Source organism: Haliaeetus leucocephalus, unplaced genomic scaffold, assembly GCF_000737465.1.
Source record: "Haliaeetus leucocephalus isolate CR32 unplaced genomic scaffold, Haliaeetus_leucocephalus-4.0 Scaffold209, whole genome shotgun sequence".
Classification (NCBI taxonomy): domain Eukaryota; kingdom Metazoa; phylum Chordata; class Aves; order Accipitriformes; family Accipitridae; genus Haliaeetus; species Haliaeetus leucocephalus.
In genome coordinates this window covers 88565-103671 of record NW_010972645.1, presented here as the reverse complement: position 1 = coordinate 103671, position 15107 = coordinate 88565, and the positions used below count along the sequence as shown (strand labels likewise).

Below are 15107 nucleotides of genomic sequence, written 5' to 3'. Positions count from 1 at the left end.
CTGATTTCAGCCCTGTAGCGTCAGGATTGCGTCAATTTGGGTTTCAACCACGTCTTCAGTCTCAGAGCGGAGCTACTCAGAAGAGCCAAAACAGGAAGGGGGTTGCAAATCAGTGTGCAAAGGGGAGGACCGAAGCTTCCCCTCCCCCCTCTCCTCCAGTCCTCTCGCAGCCTCCTCCTCCACCTTCCCCACCGCTCGTGTCTCTGGGTTTGGGGGTTTGTTTGTTTGTTTGTTTGTTTTCTGGGTTTGTTTTGTTTTTTTAAAAAAAAAAACAAACCACGCTGGAAAAGACGCTCGCCCGGGCGCTGTGAGAGCGGAGAGCCGGGGGACAGCAGGGCAGGTCGCTTGGTACCGGGGTGGGGGGAGGCGGCTCCCGCGCCCCGGACGGCGGCTCCAGCACCGCGGACAGCGGCTTCAGCACCGCGGACAGCGGCTCCGGCCCCGCGGCCAGCGCACGCCGCCAACATGGCTCCGATCGCGGCCAGCGGCCAGCAGTTCGGTAAGCGCGTCCCGGCCCCAACTCCCCGCCCGCGGGGCTGGGGGGCTGCTCCCCTCCCCGGGTGAAGTGAAGGCAGGCAGCCTCTCTGCTGAGCCACCCAGCGCCTCCCAGCACGCAGCCTGTTGGGAGGAACCTGGTCTCCCCCCAGTTCTCTTCGGTGGGCGAAGTTGAGTGAATTCGCTTGCTTTCCCTTCGGTCTCTCCCTTCCTCCCTACCCCTTCCCTCTGGTAAAGCACCGGGAGGGATGAAGAGGTTTGTGTCGGTGCGTTTTTCGGGTGAGAGAGGTTTGGGGCTGTTTTCTCTGTCTTGGTTAAAGTAGCGTGGCTTCGGAGTTAAACGATATAAATGCATCCTGTGCCACAGAGAAAATCTTTGTTCAAGCCATTCTGGGAATAATTGCGATTCCTTTTTTCTTCTTGTAGAGAAAGACTTGTCAACTGTTAGTTAAAGTGAAAGGTAGTCTTGTCAAGGACATTGCTAGGAAGATGAAAATACAGGAACCCAGTGTTTCTAGCTGAACAGCTGCATCTTGATTAGTCTGGGATGTCTGAGAATAGCAATGATAACAATGAACTTTTCAGTTTTGTCATTTCTACGCACTGGATGAAGGGTGATTAACTGTGATAGCAGAAGTTTCAGAAACAGTCATATATGTGCACTTATAAAATAGATACATAAATAGCTTTACTCAGAAAAGCAGTAAGTAGAAATGTTTCTGAACTCTGCTTTACAAATATTGACTCTAGCCTAGATTATATTTGCTTTCGCAGTGGTTTAATTCAAGGACTGACTTAAGTGAAGTGACTCCAGATTTATGTCACGTAACTGAAATAATAACTTCTCCCAGAATCAATAGGTGATGCTTCCTATTAATACACTGCCTTGAATGTTAACCAATTGATTTACATTATGAGAACAGCAAGAAATTCAGGTTGCAACATAATTAGTTGTAAATATAAAACCATTTCATCTTCTTACCTACCCCACCCACTTGATGTTTCTAACCACACATGTGACATCATGCTTATCCAATTATTTATTTAAGAAAGATAATAAATATTTTAAACACCAAATTGATTCCACCACTGCTTTCAGTAGTTGTAGAATTAAAATATAGCATAGTAACCATTACTATAAAAAGTCTGTCATCTCATGAAAAAGCATTGTAAATGTGCATAATCTTCTTAAAAGCTATTAAAGTATTCTGATTAGTTTTCAATTACTTCTTGCTTTCTACCTTTATACCAGGTATATTTAAATTTCTGCAGCCCAAGGAATTCTTGAAACTCAGAGCCACGTGCTTAACTTAGAAAAAATACTTTTTGTTTATGTATATAATTTTCAGTCGTTTCATTAAGTTCTTACAAGTAAGTACGTAGACTGGTACAGCTTGTAGGCAAAGGGAAAGTGACATGAATACTGCCAGAAGAAATTAATAGCCAGGCCCAATCCTTTCTGTGCTGGAGCATTATGTCCTACTTTGCTCTGATTGATAGTATTGTGGGTTTTTTTGAATCATCTGACTAAAAAGCAAATGTATAGTGGCAGCATATATACATGCCCAGCTTTTACCTGGATGAAGTTGATTTAGTAATACATAGAGGGGGACAGTTTTGCTTTTCCGATCCAGAATGATCTGCTAATCATTTGCGAGAGAACCAGAACTGTTACACAATTGCCTTTATGCATAAACAATGTCATTGCATTAATATTCTATTGGTCTTCCACTGTTGCAGGGAATAAAGATTAAGCTCTGATTGTTACATTGTGGGAGGTTTAAACTCACTTAGTAATGTTACTTATGGGCAAAATTCGATTTCCAATTAGTTGTGCTCATTTGCCCCTTCGATGCATGCTTTGAAGGGCTAATGATACTCTATATGTAACTAATGTATCACATGACAATTGAGGTTGTAACACTTGCTCAGTTTTCTCTTTATTCAGTTTAAGTATAGGATTCATACTAAGGTAGAAGAGAATTATGTTTTAATGTTTTTCTTATATACTCCTAAAAAGTAGTGACCCTTCCTGTAAAGTCCCCATAGCTTTGATTTATAGTGTCTTAAATGCAAAGCTTAGTGGTTATCAATGATACATTTAATACTTTTTTCAGCTGTGGACTCACATGTGACTGCCCAATGTCACATCCATCTGGAAAAGACACTTGGTATATAATTATTCTAAATTTTCTTGATAGACTTCCTCCTGCAAAGTATTGAAAATCCCACTGAAACTGTTGAGTGCTATAACCTCCAATTAAACTGAGTTCTTTTAAGAGATACCTCCAGGCAATTATGGGATCAGACCATAAAAAATGAGTTAATTGAGTGTACAAAGCATTTTAGGAAACCGTGTGAAAAGCAGACGATGTATCTATAAGTAATGCATATTTCAGAATCTGTTTTATCTAACCAACAAAGATCCATAAACTCAAAGCTGAAACCTTCTAAAAGCTGGTATTACTCACAGACATATAAACTCAGAAACTACAAACAGAAGGATGAGAGAGTCGAGCAATTACTAATGGTCATTACTATTAGGACGGGGATAGTATTTTCCTCCCAAACACTTTGTGTATGGAAAAATACTAACATAACAAGCATGCCTTAGTATGGGACTACACACTCATGCCTGCAGGTGGCGAGCAATATGTACAATGCAAAGCACTTTCAGCCTGCCGATCCTGCTGCTATTACCATCTCGTGTCAGTTTGTTTTACTAAATTATTACTTTACTAAATATCACACAGAGTCCAAGGCATTGCTGCTTATGTGCTTGTTGCTATTTATTTGATTTGCAGATGAAATTCCTACAGTGGTTGGGATCTTTAGTGCATTTGGCCTTGTCTTCTCTGTCTCCCTTTTCGCTTGGATCTGCTGCCAGCGTAAATCTTCCAAATCCAATAAGACCCCTCCATATAAGTTTGTCCATGTTCTGAAGGGGGTTGATATTTACCCTGAAAATCTCAACAGTAAGAAGAAGTTTGGAGCAGATGAGAAAAGTGAAGCAAAGAACAAATCAACGATGCCAAAGAATTCTCTCCATCTTGACCTGGAGAAGAGAGATCTCAACGGCAACTTCCCCAAGACAACCCCTAAAATTCAGAGCTCTCCAGATCTTGAAAATTTGTCTCCTAAGCACTTTGTAGAAAGGAAGAAAGATTCAGTATCCCCTGATAGTTTAAAATCCATCACTTCCCTGTCATCTGAAGATAAACAAGACAAGCTAGGAACTCTCTTTTTCTCCTTAGAGTACAACTTCGAGAAAAAGGCATTTGTAGTGAACATCAAAGAAGCACGTGGGCTGCCAGCAATGGATGAACAGTCAATGACTTCTGATCCCTACATCAAAATGACAATCCTGCCTGAGAAAAAGCACAAGGTGAAAACCAGAGTGCTGAGAAAAACCTTAGATCCAGCTTTTGATGAGACCTTCACGTTTTATGGGATCCCCTATAGCCAAATTCAAGACTTAACACTTCACTTTATGATCTTGAGCTTTGACAGGTTTTCCAGAGATGATGTCATTGGAGAAGTCCTCATTCCCCTTGCAGGAATTGAACTGTCAGAAGGAAGGCTGCTAATGGACAGAGAGATCATCAAAAGAAATGTTAGGGTAACATATTTTTTATTTAAATTTTAAAAGTGTTGTGCTAGTGCTAGCTATGATTCTTGTGTAATGCTGCTACCATCTTGGAAAGAAAAGGGAACAAGCTCATCATGCAAGTCATTGAGATGCTTTCATAATGGCAGCATGAGGAAGCAATTACACAAATGTAATAAAAGAACATTACAATGAGCATGTTGCAAGAAATTGCTAATGTCCTAACTCTACTTGCTTATTCAACCGGTCCAGCAGGTTTGAGTGGACCCATTTACCTTAGGTCAAGAGGCCTCAATCCACATTAATTTGCTTTAAAAGGAAAGAATGCAAAGATTTAGGTATTATTCCCCTTCTCCTCCCTTCCCTTTTCTGTTTGAAATCATTCTTTCTTAAAGCTTATTGAAGTCAATGTAAATCTTTCACTTCAACCACATGGGGTTTACAGCAGATTCTTAAAGAATGCCGGTAGTCTTTAGTTAAGGAATTGGAACCTGTTAGAGACCGTATTGTTGATGCAGTAGTATATTCTTGCACTTCAATGCTGTTACTACCTTCTCTCTCAAGAATTGTGACACAGGCTGCAGCTCTACTAAGGATAGTAAGACATGAGGGAGAAGCCAAAGACTTACTGAAGTCAAGGGCAAAACATACTGACTTCACTGGGATAAAAATTTTTCATACCATCTTGTCTCATTTCAGAATGCAAAGTTCATTTACAACCATCACAGCTGAACCACAGAAATGCACATGCATCACACACACATCTCTTAATCTCTACTAAGGAAGTGGAATGTGTATTGACTTTCAATTTGATTGTTTTCAAAGAGCAAGCATACTGCCAAATCAAATAAATGTCTACCAGACAACATACCTATAACTAATACTGGTATTTTACAATTCTATCACTATAATGCAACAACTATAACTATGTCACTGATATTTTATTGATAACTTATTGGGTTTTCTGGTATATAAGGTATTACTTTTGCTTGTTTCCCTTGTCTTCCTCCTTTCTGTAAAATAAATCACTCCTGAAAATTCACATCTAATGATCTTAGAGAAAGTCTTTGATCTCTTCTTTATTTCATGTATATTATACTACTTTAGAAAGTGTCAGGGATGAGATTTCACTGACTGTTTGAGTCTGTCCTGTTTAAAAAGATTTTACTGAAGATTTTTTTTTACCTTTTTTTTTTTTCCCAATATATCTTCACAGAATTTTGTTTTGCTTAAGATCTTTTTTGTTTACTGAGTTTTTTTCTCAGGATGTAGGATTTCATTTCTAATCTCTGCAGCTAATGATGTCATGTCAACCTATATTTTCACTTAATTATTATTTATTTTTGATCAGTCTAATAACCAATCATAAGAAGAGTTATATAACTACAGTAGAGGGCAATTATATTTGCTATGTAAAGCAGTGTAGCTCCATAAGTTATATCCTTTTATACCATTTCAGGGTATAGTTATGTGACATTTCATAAATCTTCTTAATTCTGGTTTAAAGCTTGGTCAATATAATTGCTTATAAATAGTCTTATTTCTTTTTCCTTTCATTTCCTCAGAAATCATCTGGGCGTGGAGAATTACTGATCTCTCTCTGTTATCAGTCTACAACAAACACGCTCACTGTGGTTGTTTTAAAAGCCAGGCATCTACCTAAATCTGATGTGTCAGGATTATCAGGTAATGGTTTTACTAATGAATGTGCCTTAAGACTATAAAACAAACAGACAGAAGACAGATGAAATGTGGCATTTCAAAGACTAAAAATATCCCATAAATGCAGAAATGGTGTCTCTATTATTTGCAGCCTATTCATTTTATTCATATCTAGGTCAATGCTTTATTTTCTAGGGTATGTATTTTACAAATTTGTTCTTCAATCACATTAAAAAAACCATGACATCTGTTAGCAGTGGAAACCAATGAGTTTTGTGATTGTCTTGAACAGAACCCATCTGCCATAAGTATGGGATGTTGTTTGCAGATACTAAAAGCTTTTATTTGTGACAAAAAAATCAGTTTATTTATAGCAGATCGGTATTGAGTGAGATCATCGTATGGTTTATTTCAGCTTAGCACCAAGAAAAGCAACCAGTTACATCTGTGCTGAATTTGGCCCACTGAGCACCAACATTTATTTGGCAAGGTGAAAAGATGAACTATGCCAGTGCTGGAAGCAGGTTGTAACGTAACACCCGTGCTTTATCATGAGCTGTACTTGGGGTGCACTAAGAAGGAACAGGTTTTGCACCCCCTTCTCCTGATCTTGTGCCATTTTGCATTCAGTGGAACCTCCTTTGAAGCCAATACTAAAATTGCACTTAGATGCACATTAATGCTAGATAACATAATAACAGAATAAAATTTAATGTACAATATACTAAGGATAAGACAACGACAGCAAAAGAACAGTACACAAGAAAGGACTATACAAATAGTAGCACATCTGCTGTTGATTCTGTATAGGACTGATACTCTTTCATTTCACAGGATTTTTTTGAATGAAGCAGAAGAGGTAGTAGTTTTGGGAACGACTGAATCATAATTACTACAGCCAGTGATAGAGTCTTTCTATTTCTCATAGCAAGAAATACTGCCATTTACCTAGAAAGTTAACCCATCCTGGATCCAACACAACAAAGCTATAGAGAATTCCCATTTACATGGTGAAGTCCCATTGAAGTCCTCCTTCTGATCTCTTTTTTTTTTCACATGTGATAAGGAGAAAGGATATAAATGGATCCCAACAGTTTATACCACTATAAGAGAGCATACATACTTTTAATAACTAACCCCAAAGTCACAGCAGATAGTGGAGGTTTCATGAAGACAACATGACAGCAAGCTGATCTCAACAGACCAAGTCTGGCTGAGGTTCACCCAGGTGGGAAAATAACTTGAAAACAAAAGCCCTCCTAGTCTCAGCAGCCACCTGGACTCTATAGCACATCCAAACCACACATTTATTTATGCACCTCTTATGAGTAAAGCTGTAAATTTTGTTTGCTCTTTCTGCTTCCCTCAGTACAAGCTTGCTAGCTATAACAGGAATATAATATTTCTAAGAGGTACAGGCAGCAATGCTACACCTGGACGCCTAGTTCATTTAGACAGTTCTTCATTATTTGCTGCTCATCAGCAAGACCAGGTTCAATAAATATTTGGGAGTCAGTAACATATTGCACTCACAACAGTCCTTATTTCGTCTGTGACTTTCCCCTCAGTCCAACATAAATCTTGGACAAGAAGGTGGGTGAAATGGTGTTTCTATGGGGTAAGCTGCACAATTGCATAACTCAATCTCCTTAGGAAGATGGGAACTTTTTACTCAGAAGATGTTCCATTCCCACAACCTCCTTGGTTTCCTTGATCACTGGTGTCGAGGTCTCCTAATAAAATCAGGAGGAACATTCTAGCCTTATCTAGTAGCTGGCCAGAGGTAAGAGTCAGAAAATGTCCTTTAAACAGAAATGAACAGCATAAATTCACCAATTAATATTGATTTTGATATTTTAAATGCTTGTGTGGCATACATTAATTCCAAAGCCAACGAACATTTTAATTACATTAAACCCTATTCCAAAATGTTTATTATGCTGATAGAGTATGAAAGTGAAGATGTATTCTATCATACCTTACTCCTGTTAAACTATTGTCAGTTCAAGGAAACAAAAACCTTTTCATCATCTGACCATTTCAGTTTGATAACTCTGGCATAACATTTCTAAATATGGTTCAGTTTTAATTTTACTCTTTAAAAAAAGTACTTAACTGTTCTTGATGTTTATTAGCTGCTTGTTTACATAGACTGTCTTGTTTGACTGGGTTCAGTAGGAAGGATTTTGTGCTGTGCCTTTGCACCATAAGAATTTGGAAACAGGCCCACATTTGCCCTGAAATAAATGCCAAGGTACTTGAAAGGGAAGATTTTTAAAGTGTTCTCTAGAATTCCTCTAAGGGAAGAAATATAGCCATTGAAGACAATAGAAAAGGAATCTTGCAACAGTTGAATAATTATGAGGAATGTAAACAATTAAAGTTGGTTGACAGCTAAAAATATGGACATTTTCCCTTCCCTTCTTCAATGGTAGTACAGCACAGACATAAAGTCAAGTACATTTCCTAACAACAAAATACCCTTACATTTAAAGTTTAGTGTTAAATTTGTTCACTAAAAATTTGTGGGAGCAATTTAATCAAGCTAATTGACTTTGGTAGAACCACAACAGAATGAATCACATCCGTTCATCCATTCTCTCAGCATGAGCTTATTCTCTCCTTTCTGATGCTTTTATGTACATGAGTCTTATTAACGCTAATGATTATCCCCTACTGGTGGAATGTGTGAAAAGCAGATTTCTGTTACACATAAATATGTAATGATACATATTTGTCAGAGTCCATTAGAATTTTGTGTACTTTCAGACCACCTTTGCCTGTAGTAGAGATGTTATTAGGGTTAACGGACTACAGGGCAGGATTCATCTCATGAAGGAGAGGCCTATATATGATCAGATGAATCACAGCCTAAACTTCACTGACTGTCTTGATTTCATCTTTGGTGACCATAAAGGGAGCTTAAAGGGACTAATTCAGATTTAAACACAAAAATTGGATGAGGTAAACCATCTTTAATAACTTGAAACGTCTCATTGTGATGTAATTATGTTGGTAAGTTATGAAAATTTACCATTAACTAGGTCAAGGAATTTCTAAACACCACTGTTCAATAGCTGATCCGTGCTCTTTGTTTTTCATTGCAGACCCTTATGTCAAAGTGAACCTGTACCATGCTAAGAAGAGAATTTCTAAAAAGAAAACCCACGTGAAGAAATGCACCCCAAATGCAGTGTTCAATGAATTGTTTGTCTTTGACATTCCTTGTGAGGGCCTTGATGATATCAGCATTGAATTTTTGGTTTTAGATTCAGATAGGGGGTCAAGGAATGAAGTCATTGGCCGGTTAACCTTGGGATCTTCAGCAGAAGGAACAGGTGGAGAGCACTGGAAAGAAATTTGTGAATATCCTAGGAGACAAATTGCCAAATGGCATATGTTGTGTGATGGTTAGCAGCTTAGAGAGGGGTTGGAACTTGAAAAACTATATATATTTCCATAGGCAAGGAGCAGTTTTCTTTCTCTGCTATGTATAATTACAGGCTTGTAACTACAAGACTTTTTTTGGGGGGGGTGGGGAACAAAAACTGGATTGAATTATCAGAACAGAAGGTAACTAAATTTTCACAGTAAATAAAGGAATGTCTATTTCATTAGATTTTAACATAATTGGATCAGATTCATATTCTTCTGGAGTTTAAATAGCCTGAAATTTCTGAAGCATTATAAACTTCACTAAGAACAGACTATGTTTTATGAAAAAGTCACTGGAAACCTTATTAGTACTGTTATACAGAGGAAGATAACCTCATTAAAATATATCGCTAGATCTAAAAAAACCACCTGTGGCTTATTGGGGAAGGGGCTGGGTCTGTAAAAGCCATGGGGAATGAGGGTAAATAGGAGGGAAATTCCTTCTGCCCCTCCATTAGAAACCTTCTTTTATGAAAATTCAATCATTATTTGTAAGTTTTGGTTACTTATACTTTGATCATCCCAAAGACTGAAGAGATTTTCAGCAATTTGCTTTACATATCACATCATGTGCAACTAGTTGTTTTATGTGTGGAAATACTGTATAATTATTTACAGTTGGATTTTTTAATATGTATATATATAACTTGTTTTATTACAGTGACTGAAACAGATACATTCTACAAATCGTTGAGGAAGTTAACATACCTTGTTTTGTTAAAAGGGCTCCTTTACGGGTGACTGTACATGTTACAGTATAGCTACAATTTGGGAATAGATATGGCTTGCGTTTTTTTTCCTCTAGCAAGGATTACACTTTAAGCATTTCAAGCCATGGCAAAGCATTTCTGTTGAGATGAGGTAACATACAGGATATTACAGTCAATGACCTTTCACCAATTATATTTTAAGCCATTCAGTAATACTTAAAGAAAAATTGTTTCTTCTTTTGTTTCATTAAAGAACAAACGAAATAGTGAGACAGAGAACAAAACCTTATTCTGCTGTTTAGCTTCCTGAACTGTGACTAATGCCATTACAGTCAGTAAGACTACACCCAATGTACAAAGTTTAATGCATTTTTAAACTTTTGCAGGATAGGAGACCAAGCTCACATTGTAATTTATTCAATATTATGTTAGACAAACTACTTGAAAAGTGCATTTCACTTAGACTATATGCATTAATGTCCATTACTGATTGTACTGAAAATTGGTGGTGATAAGGGCAAATAACATCCTAATTTCATGTTAGTGTGACATATATATGTTTAAACTTAAACTGTGCCAGGCTGGGGAAGTATCAAGTGTAACATAAACAAGTATATAAATAAAGCATTTAGACCTGCGAAATTTACTCTTGGTCATACCAGATAGATTTTTAGGCTGTCAGAACTATAGCACAACTATAAGAAGATTATTTCCTAAAGTTTGTACACTGATTTCTGATACAGAATTGTTTGCAAATATTACTCCTACATAATTTTCAACTACTATATATATAAAGAAGAATATAATGAAATTAGTTGTCGACATAAGAAGGATTTAAAAAGTGGAAAACCATTTTCAGTATTTTTGCGTACGTCATTTTGTCATGTGTAATCCCACTGAAGTGAATGAGACTATTTGGGAATTAAGGTATAGCTCAATGCAAGTAAAGGTAACACAATGGGCATGCCAGGTAAAAACCCATACATTGGATGTCAAAGTACTTTCATTAAATAACAGATCCAGGTCCTATTCAAAACTGTTGGAGAATTGTTGTCGACTTTGCCTGTTCTCATATGGCCAAATTATGTTTGCAGTAAAGGACACTGAAATATGAAATATGCAAGTAGACAAATAGTACTGGAAGAATTCCATTGAGGTTCTTCCAGATTTTGTGTCGGTATTTTCTCCAGTTTTTGAGAATGTGTTTGATATAACAGTGTTTATAAATTTCTGTAAAAATACACTTTCAAAATAACATAAACATGCTTTTTATGATAATGCTCAATGTAAAAAACCTGCGTATTGTATGTATAAAGGAGAGGAATCTTTTTTGCTTATTTCTTTAGAAAGCTGATTAACTGCTTAAGGGCTAGAGTTTGCCAGCCACATTGAAGCAGAGCTAATCCAAAGCCACCAAGTCAAAGGAAAGATGCCCACAGACTTCACTGGGGTTTGAAGTGCAATCACAGAGCAAAATTCTTCTTGTGAGTCAACCCAGCAATGTCAATGGGACCGTGGATAAAGGGAGACATTGTTTGATCTAATGGAGACTGGGAGAGTTTAAATCAGTACCACACAACCAGAGCTGTTACAATGTCTAGTAAGGAAAGAACTTTATGCTGAAAGTGATTGCATGAAAGACAGTGGGACAGCTTGTAATTAAAACAAAAAATGGAGGTTTTTGTATATTGGCCCATAAGTAGTACGTTATGTCTAAAAACCAGATGACAGGAGTCATCTTTCTCCAATGGACATAAATTCTGACATTAGGAGAAAAAAAATCCACCCTTATGAATTAATGATGGGCTGTGACCATCTTTCATTTCACATCCAACAAGTTGTCATCAATTTTTTTTTCAAGTTTCTATAGCAGCTTGAGGGTTAATATTTCTACCAGCTAAATGGCAGTTGTTGGTGGGGGTAGGGGGTAGGAATGGGAAAGGGAAGCAAAGACATTTTTATTAAATCTAAAAAAAACTGTAAATAGAATTTTGTTTTTCATTTAAAGCAATGTTTAGCTTGGAAAGTTGAGTAAAGATGACTTGTAACACATCTGTAAACCAGACAAGGCAGGAGCAAATGTAGACCTGTACCAAGAGGAGAAATTCTGCTGTTTTATAAAGTATTCAATTCTCATTGCGAATATCTTGAACTCTGTTAAGGATACTGTACTGTATTAAACATGTAAAAAAATGATGTTTGTCTAAGTAGCTTACAAAAATAACTCCTTGAATGGGAGACTATCCATGTCTGGAGATCTGTTGTAACTAAATACCTGATTCGTTATGGTGTTGTAACTTAATAGAAGCTATTCGAGAGGAAGCATGGTGTATGAGATTTTGTAAGTTATTTGTGCTGGTTCTGTATGTTGTGCCATGTGTGTAAGACACGAATAAACTGCTGCTTTTGTTCATCCCATCCCAAAACAATTATCCCACCAACGTATCTTTTCCAGAGATTTCTGCTATTGTTTGTATTCATGGTCTAGTCTCTGATGCTTCTATCAAAGAACATCTGCCTTGCAAAATCTTCCTCTTCTCACAGAGGTGGATTAGACTTGTTCTGCCAAATACTACCCAGGCACATCACATGTTCTTTATTCCTAGCTTCTTGCTGCGTACTTACATTTGTCTTGAATTGTACTGTACACTCAGGCTAGAACCTGAGACATGGCCCGTGACGGAAGATCTGAGTCCTAAATGGGCCCTACGGGGACTGATATACAGATGCAAATAAAAATGAATTTTAGCATATTAGGTGGAAGAAGTAAAATGCAAGTCACATTGCTATTGGAATCCTGGTGACATTCCATTTGTCTTCCAGAAGCAAACAATATCCCTTGGACAATCATGCTGTACCACTCTTACTTCTTTTGATGTAAGGAAGTCCTGTCAGGCACCAGCTTGTCAGGTGAGTCTGGAAGTTGAGGTAGGGAAAGTATTCCTTCAAATGCTATACACAAACACAAACCTTGCTGCTGTGGTCTCTGAGTTTATATTAGAGTATTTTACCAGCACAGAACCAAAAGCTAGGGAAGGAAGAAAGCAGTTGCAGCAGGGATACATGTTGCCATTTAATGGCTCCCATTGTGAGCCTACAGCAGATTACCTGGAAGGGATCCCTGATCCTTGTCACAGAAACCAATGACAGGATCCACTAGCCAAATGCATGAAATGGAACATCTTCCATGGGTATAAGCTGGCATATTCTCTCTGGCAAATCTCCTGTCCCCAGGAGACAGTTATCAAGTGTGAGACTGCTCTTTTCCAACCTGTGCAGTCACTTCTTTTTTTCTTCCTTGCATTGTATGGTTCTCCTCAAACAATGGTGATTCACATGGGTCACATTTCAGACCCTCTTCTTCATGACAGAGATCAAGAATGTCTTTAGGTTTTCTAACTATAATGCAGCTGAGCCTCAGGGTTAGTCTCAAGACTACTGTCTTGATTGCTATTTGTATCTCAAATTGCTGCAACAGACAAGTCCTCCTCAAGAGAACCCTTACAGATGTCCTCCTCTTTGCTGGAGATGTGATTCCTGAGGTGTAACACTATTCTGTAAGCCCCTTGTATTTATACAGCATCATGGTTAGCAACATGCTGCACATACGTAACCACAGATGACCATGAACAACACTTCTTTTCCTCAAACAAGATGCAAATATGTTCTATGTAAGCTTCTACCTTCTTGTCTGTGCTCTTTGCTTCACGAGGTCTCACGAAGCTGGTGTACAACTCATGGCAATCTTACAGCTGCTATAACTGGCACTTATTTGTTTTGCTCTGCTGATGACTCCTGAGCAATTACCTTCATTCAAAAAGTTCTAGCAAGTTCTCGCAGGCTTTTCCATAATATCTTTTACCTTCTATCACTAAACACTTGTTGTAACATGACGTTGGGTCTGGAGGCAGCTTTGGAGCACTGATTACAGTTGCAGCATGGCAGAACTTTCTAGTTCAGAAGAAAGAATTGAAGTCAGTAGGAAGAGAAATAGGAGAAGTTAAATTCTTTACCAAGGTGTTATGTCAATATTGTTATGCCAGTTTTGCTATTGTGCATCTGAAGTACTTTGTGCATGACCAGAGAATGTCCTGCAGTCACAGATGAGAATGCTCTGGTTACACCACCAGCAACACATTACATTACAACACAATCAGGTGTTGTCCGGACAGATGAGTTGACTTCTGCTCTAGCCCTTCAGCACCAGTAGCAGGACTGAGGAGACATGACCCAGGGAGGTCCCCATGCCTTACCCCTGCCCCCAGAGCTCTGCAGTCACTCCTGACACATTCCGGATTAGCCCTGGCAGTACTGTTGGTGCCCAGATGGAAAAGCTGTAATAGTCCAAGGGTTGGACAAGCCTTGGCAACATCCTGAATCCCAGCCCCATGGCAAGCACTAGACCTCCCAAGATATCATCAGGGCAAGATTGAGCTCATCAGCAGATTGAGCCTCCATCCCCAGGTAGAGGGTGTCTCCAGTAACTATCACATTCCTTTTCTCCTCTGTGAAGACGAGGTTTGAACCCAGCTGGCTCTGATAAATCCCTGTTTGTTCTTCTCAGTGACCAGGGCAAGGTACTTGTTCTGAAGTTGCAGATGGGACTACCTGCTCTTGTGGCTCTTGCCAGAAGTCACAAGCTTCCAGCTTTCCCCGCTCCGAAAGCCACCCTCCAACGAAGGCCAGACCCTTCCCCAGCGCTGTCTGTATCCAGACCAAGTTAATTAGCACCATTTGGTGCTGCAAAGCACGCTCTTTGATGTAGAGACCATTGCTCCACGACCTCCCAGCAGCCCTACCCAGTCCTGCGGAGAACGGCCGGGCCTCAGCACACCGGGTTATGCTAACTGCTGCTGCGACCCCCGCGTCCCCTCCCGCTGCTGTGGGCTTGATCCTCCCCTGTAAAGTCCAAAAATTCACCAGTGGCAGCCCAAACCCAGAGGGAACCTCCAGCACTGGGAGCAGAGCAACTGCTGCGTGCTCAGAGACCGCCGGCTGTCGGCAGCCACCCACCTATTTGAACCGCGGCACCCGTTTTCGCAGTCCCTGGGCCATAGGGTGCCCTGAGGAGCCCCTCCACAGCCACCCCCAAGCATCATTGCTCCGGGGTGAGGTTTCCTGCGTCCCTCAGCCCAACCGTGTCCCATCTTGGGTGTCTTCAAACCTGGCCAGGCGCTGGCGTGCACCACCATCCACCC

The 15107-nt window shown here is 39.2% G+C and overlaps 1 protein-coding gene across 1 annotated transcript; it reads left to right on the top strand.

The window, feature by feature from the left end:
* Positions 1-465: 465 nt before the first annotated feature.
* Positions 466-9548, top strand: SYT4 (synaptotagmin IV). The gene is made up of 4 exons (XM_010566385.1): positions 466-499; positions 3300-4114; positions 5668-5788; positions 8872-9548. The coding sequence occupies exons 1-4, from the start codon at positions 466-468 to the stop codon at positions 9177-9179; spliced, it is 1278 nt and encodes a 425-aa protein (XP_010564687.1). The 3' UTR covers positions 9180-9548.
* The last annotated feature ends 5559 nt before the right edge of the window (positions 9549-15107 follow it).

Excerpts from the sequence above, each read along its gene's own strand:
- SYT4 (XM_010566385.1), top strand. The coding sequence starts at position 466 with ATGGCTCCGATCGCGGCCAGCGGCCAGCAGTTCG. Across the intron at positions 500-3,299 it reads GGCCAGCGGCCAGCAGTTCG|ATGAAATTCCTACAGTGGTT; the intron begins GTAAGCGCGTCC and ends TTTGATTTGCAG. Across the intron at positions 5,789-8,871 it reads TGATGTGTCAGGATTATCAG|ACCCTTATGTCAAAGTGAAC; the intron begins GTAATGGTTTTA and ends TTTTCATTGCAG.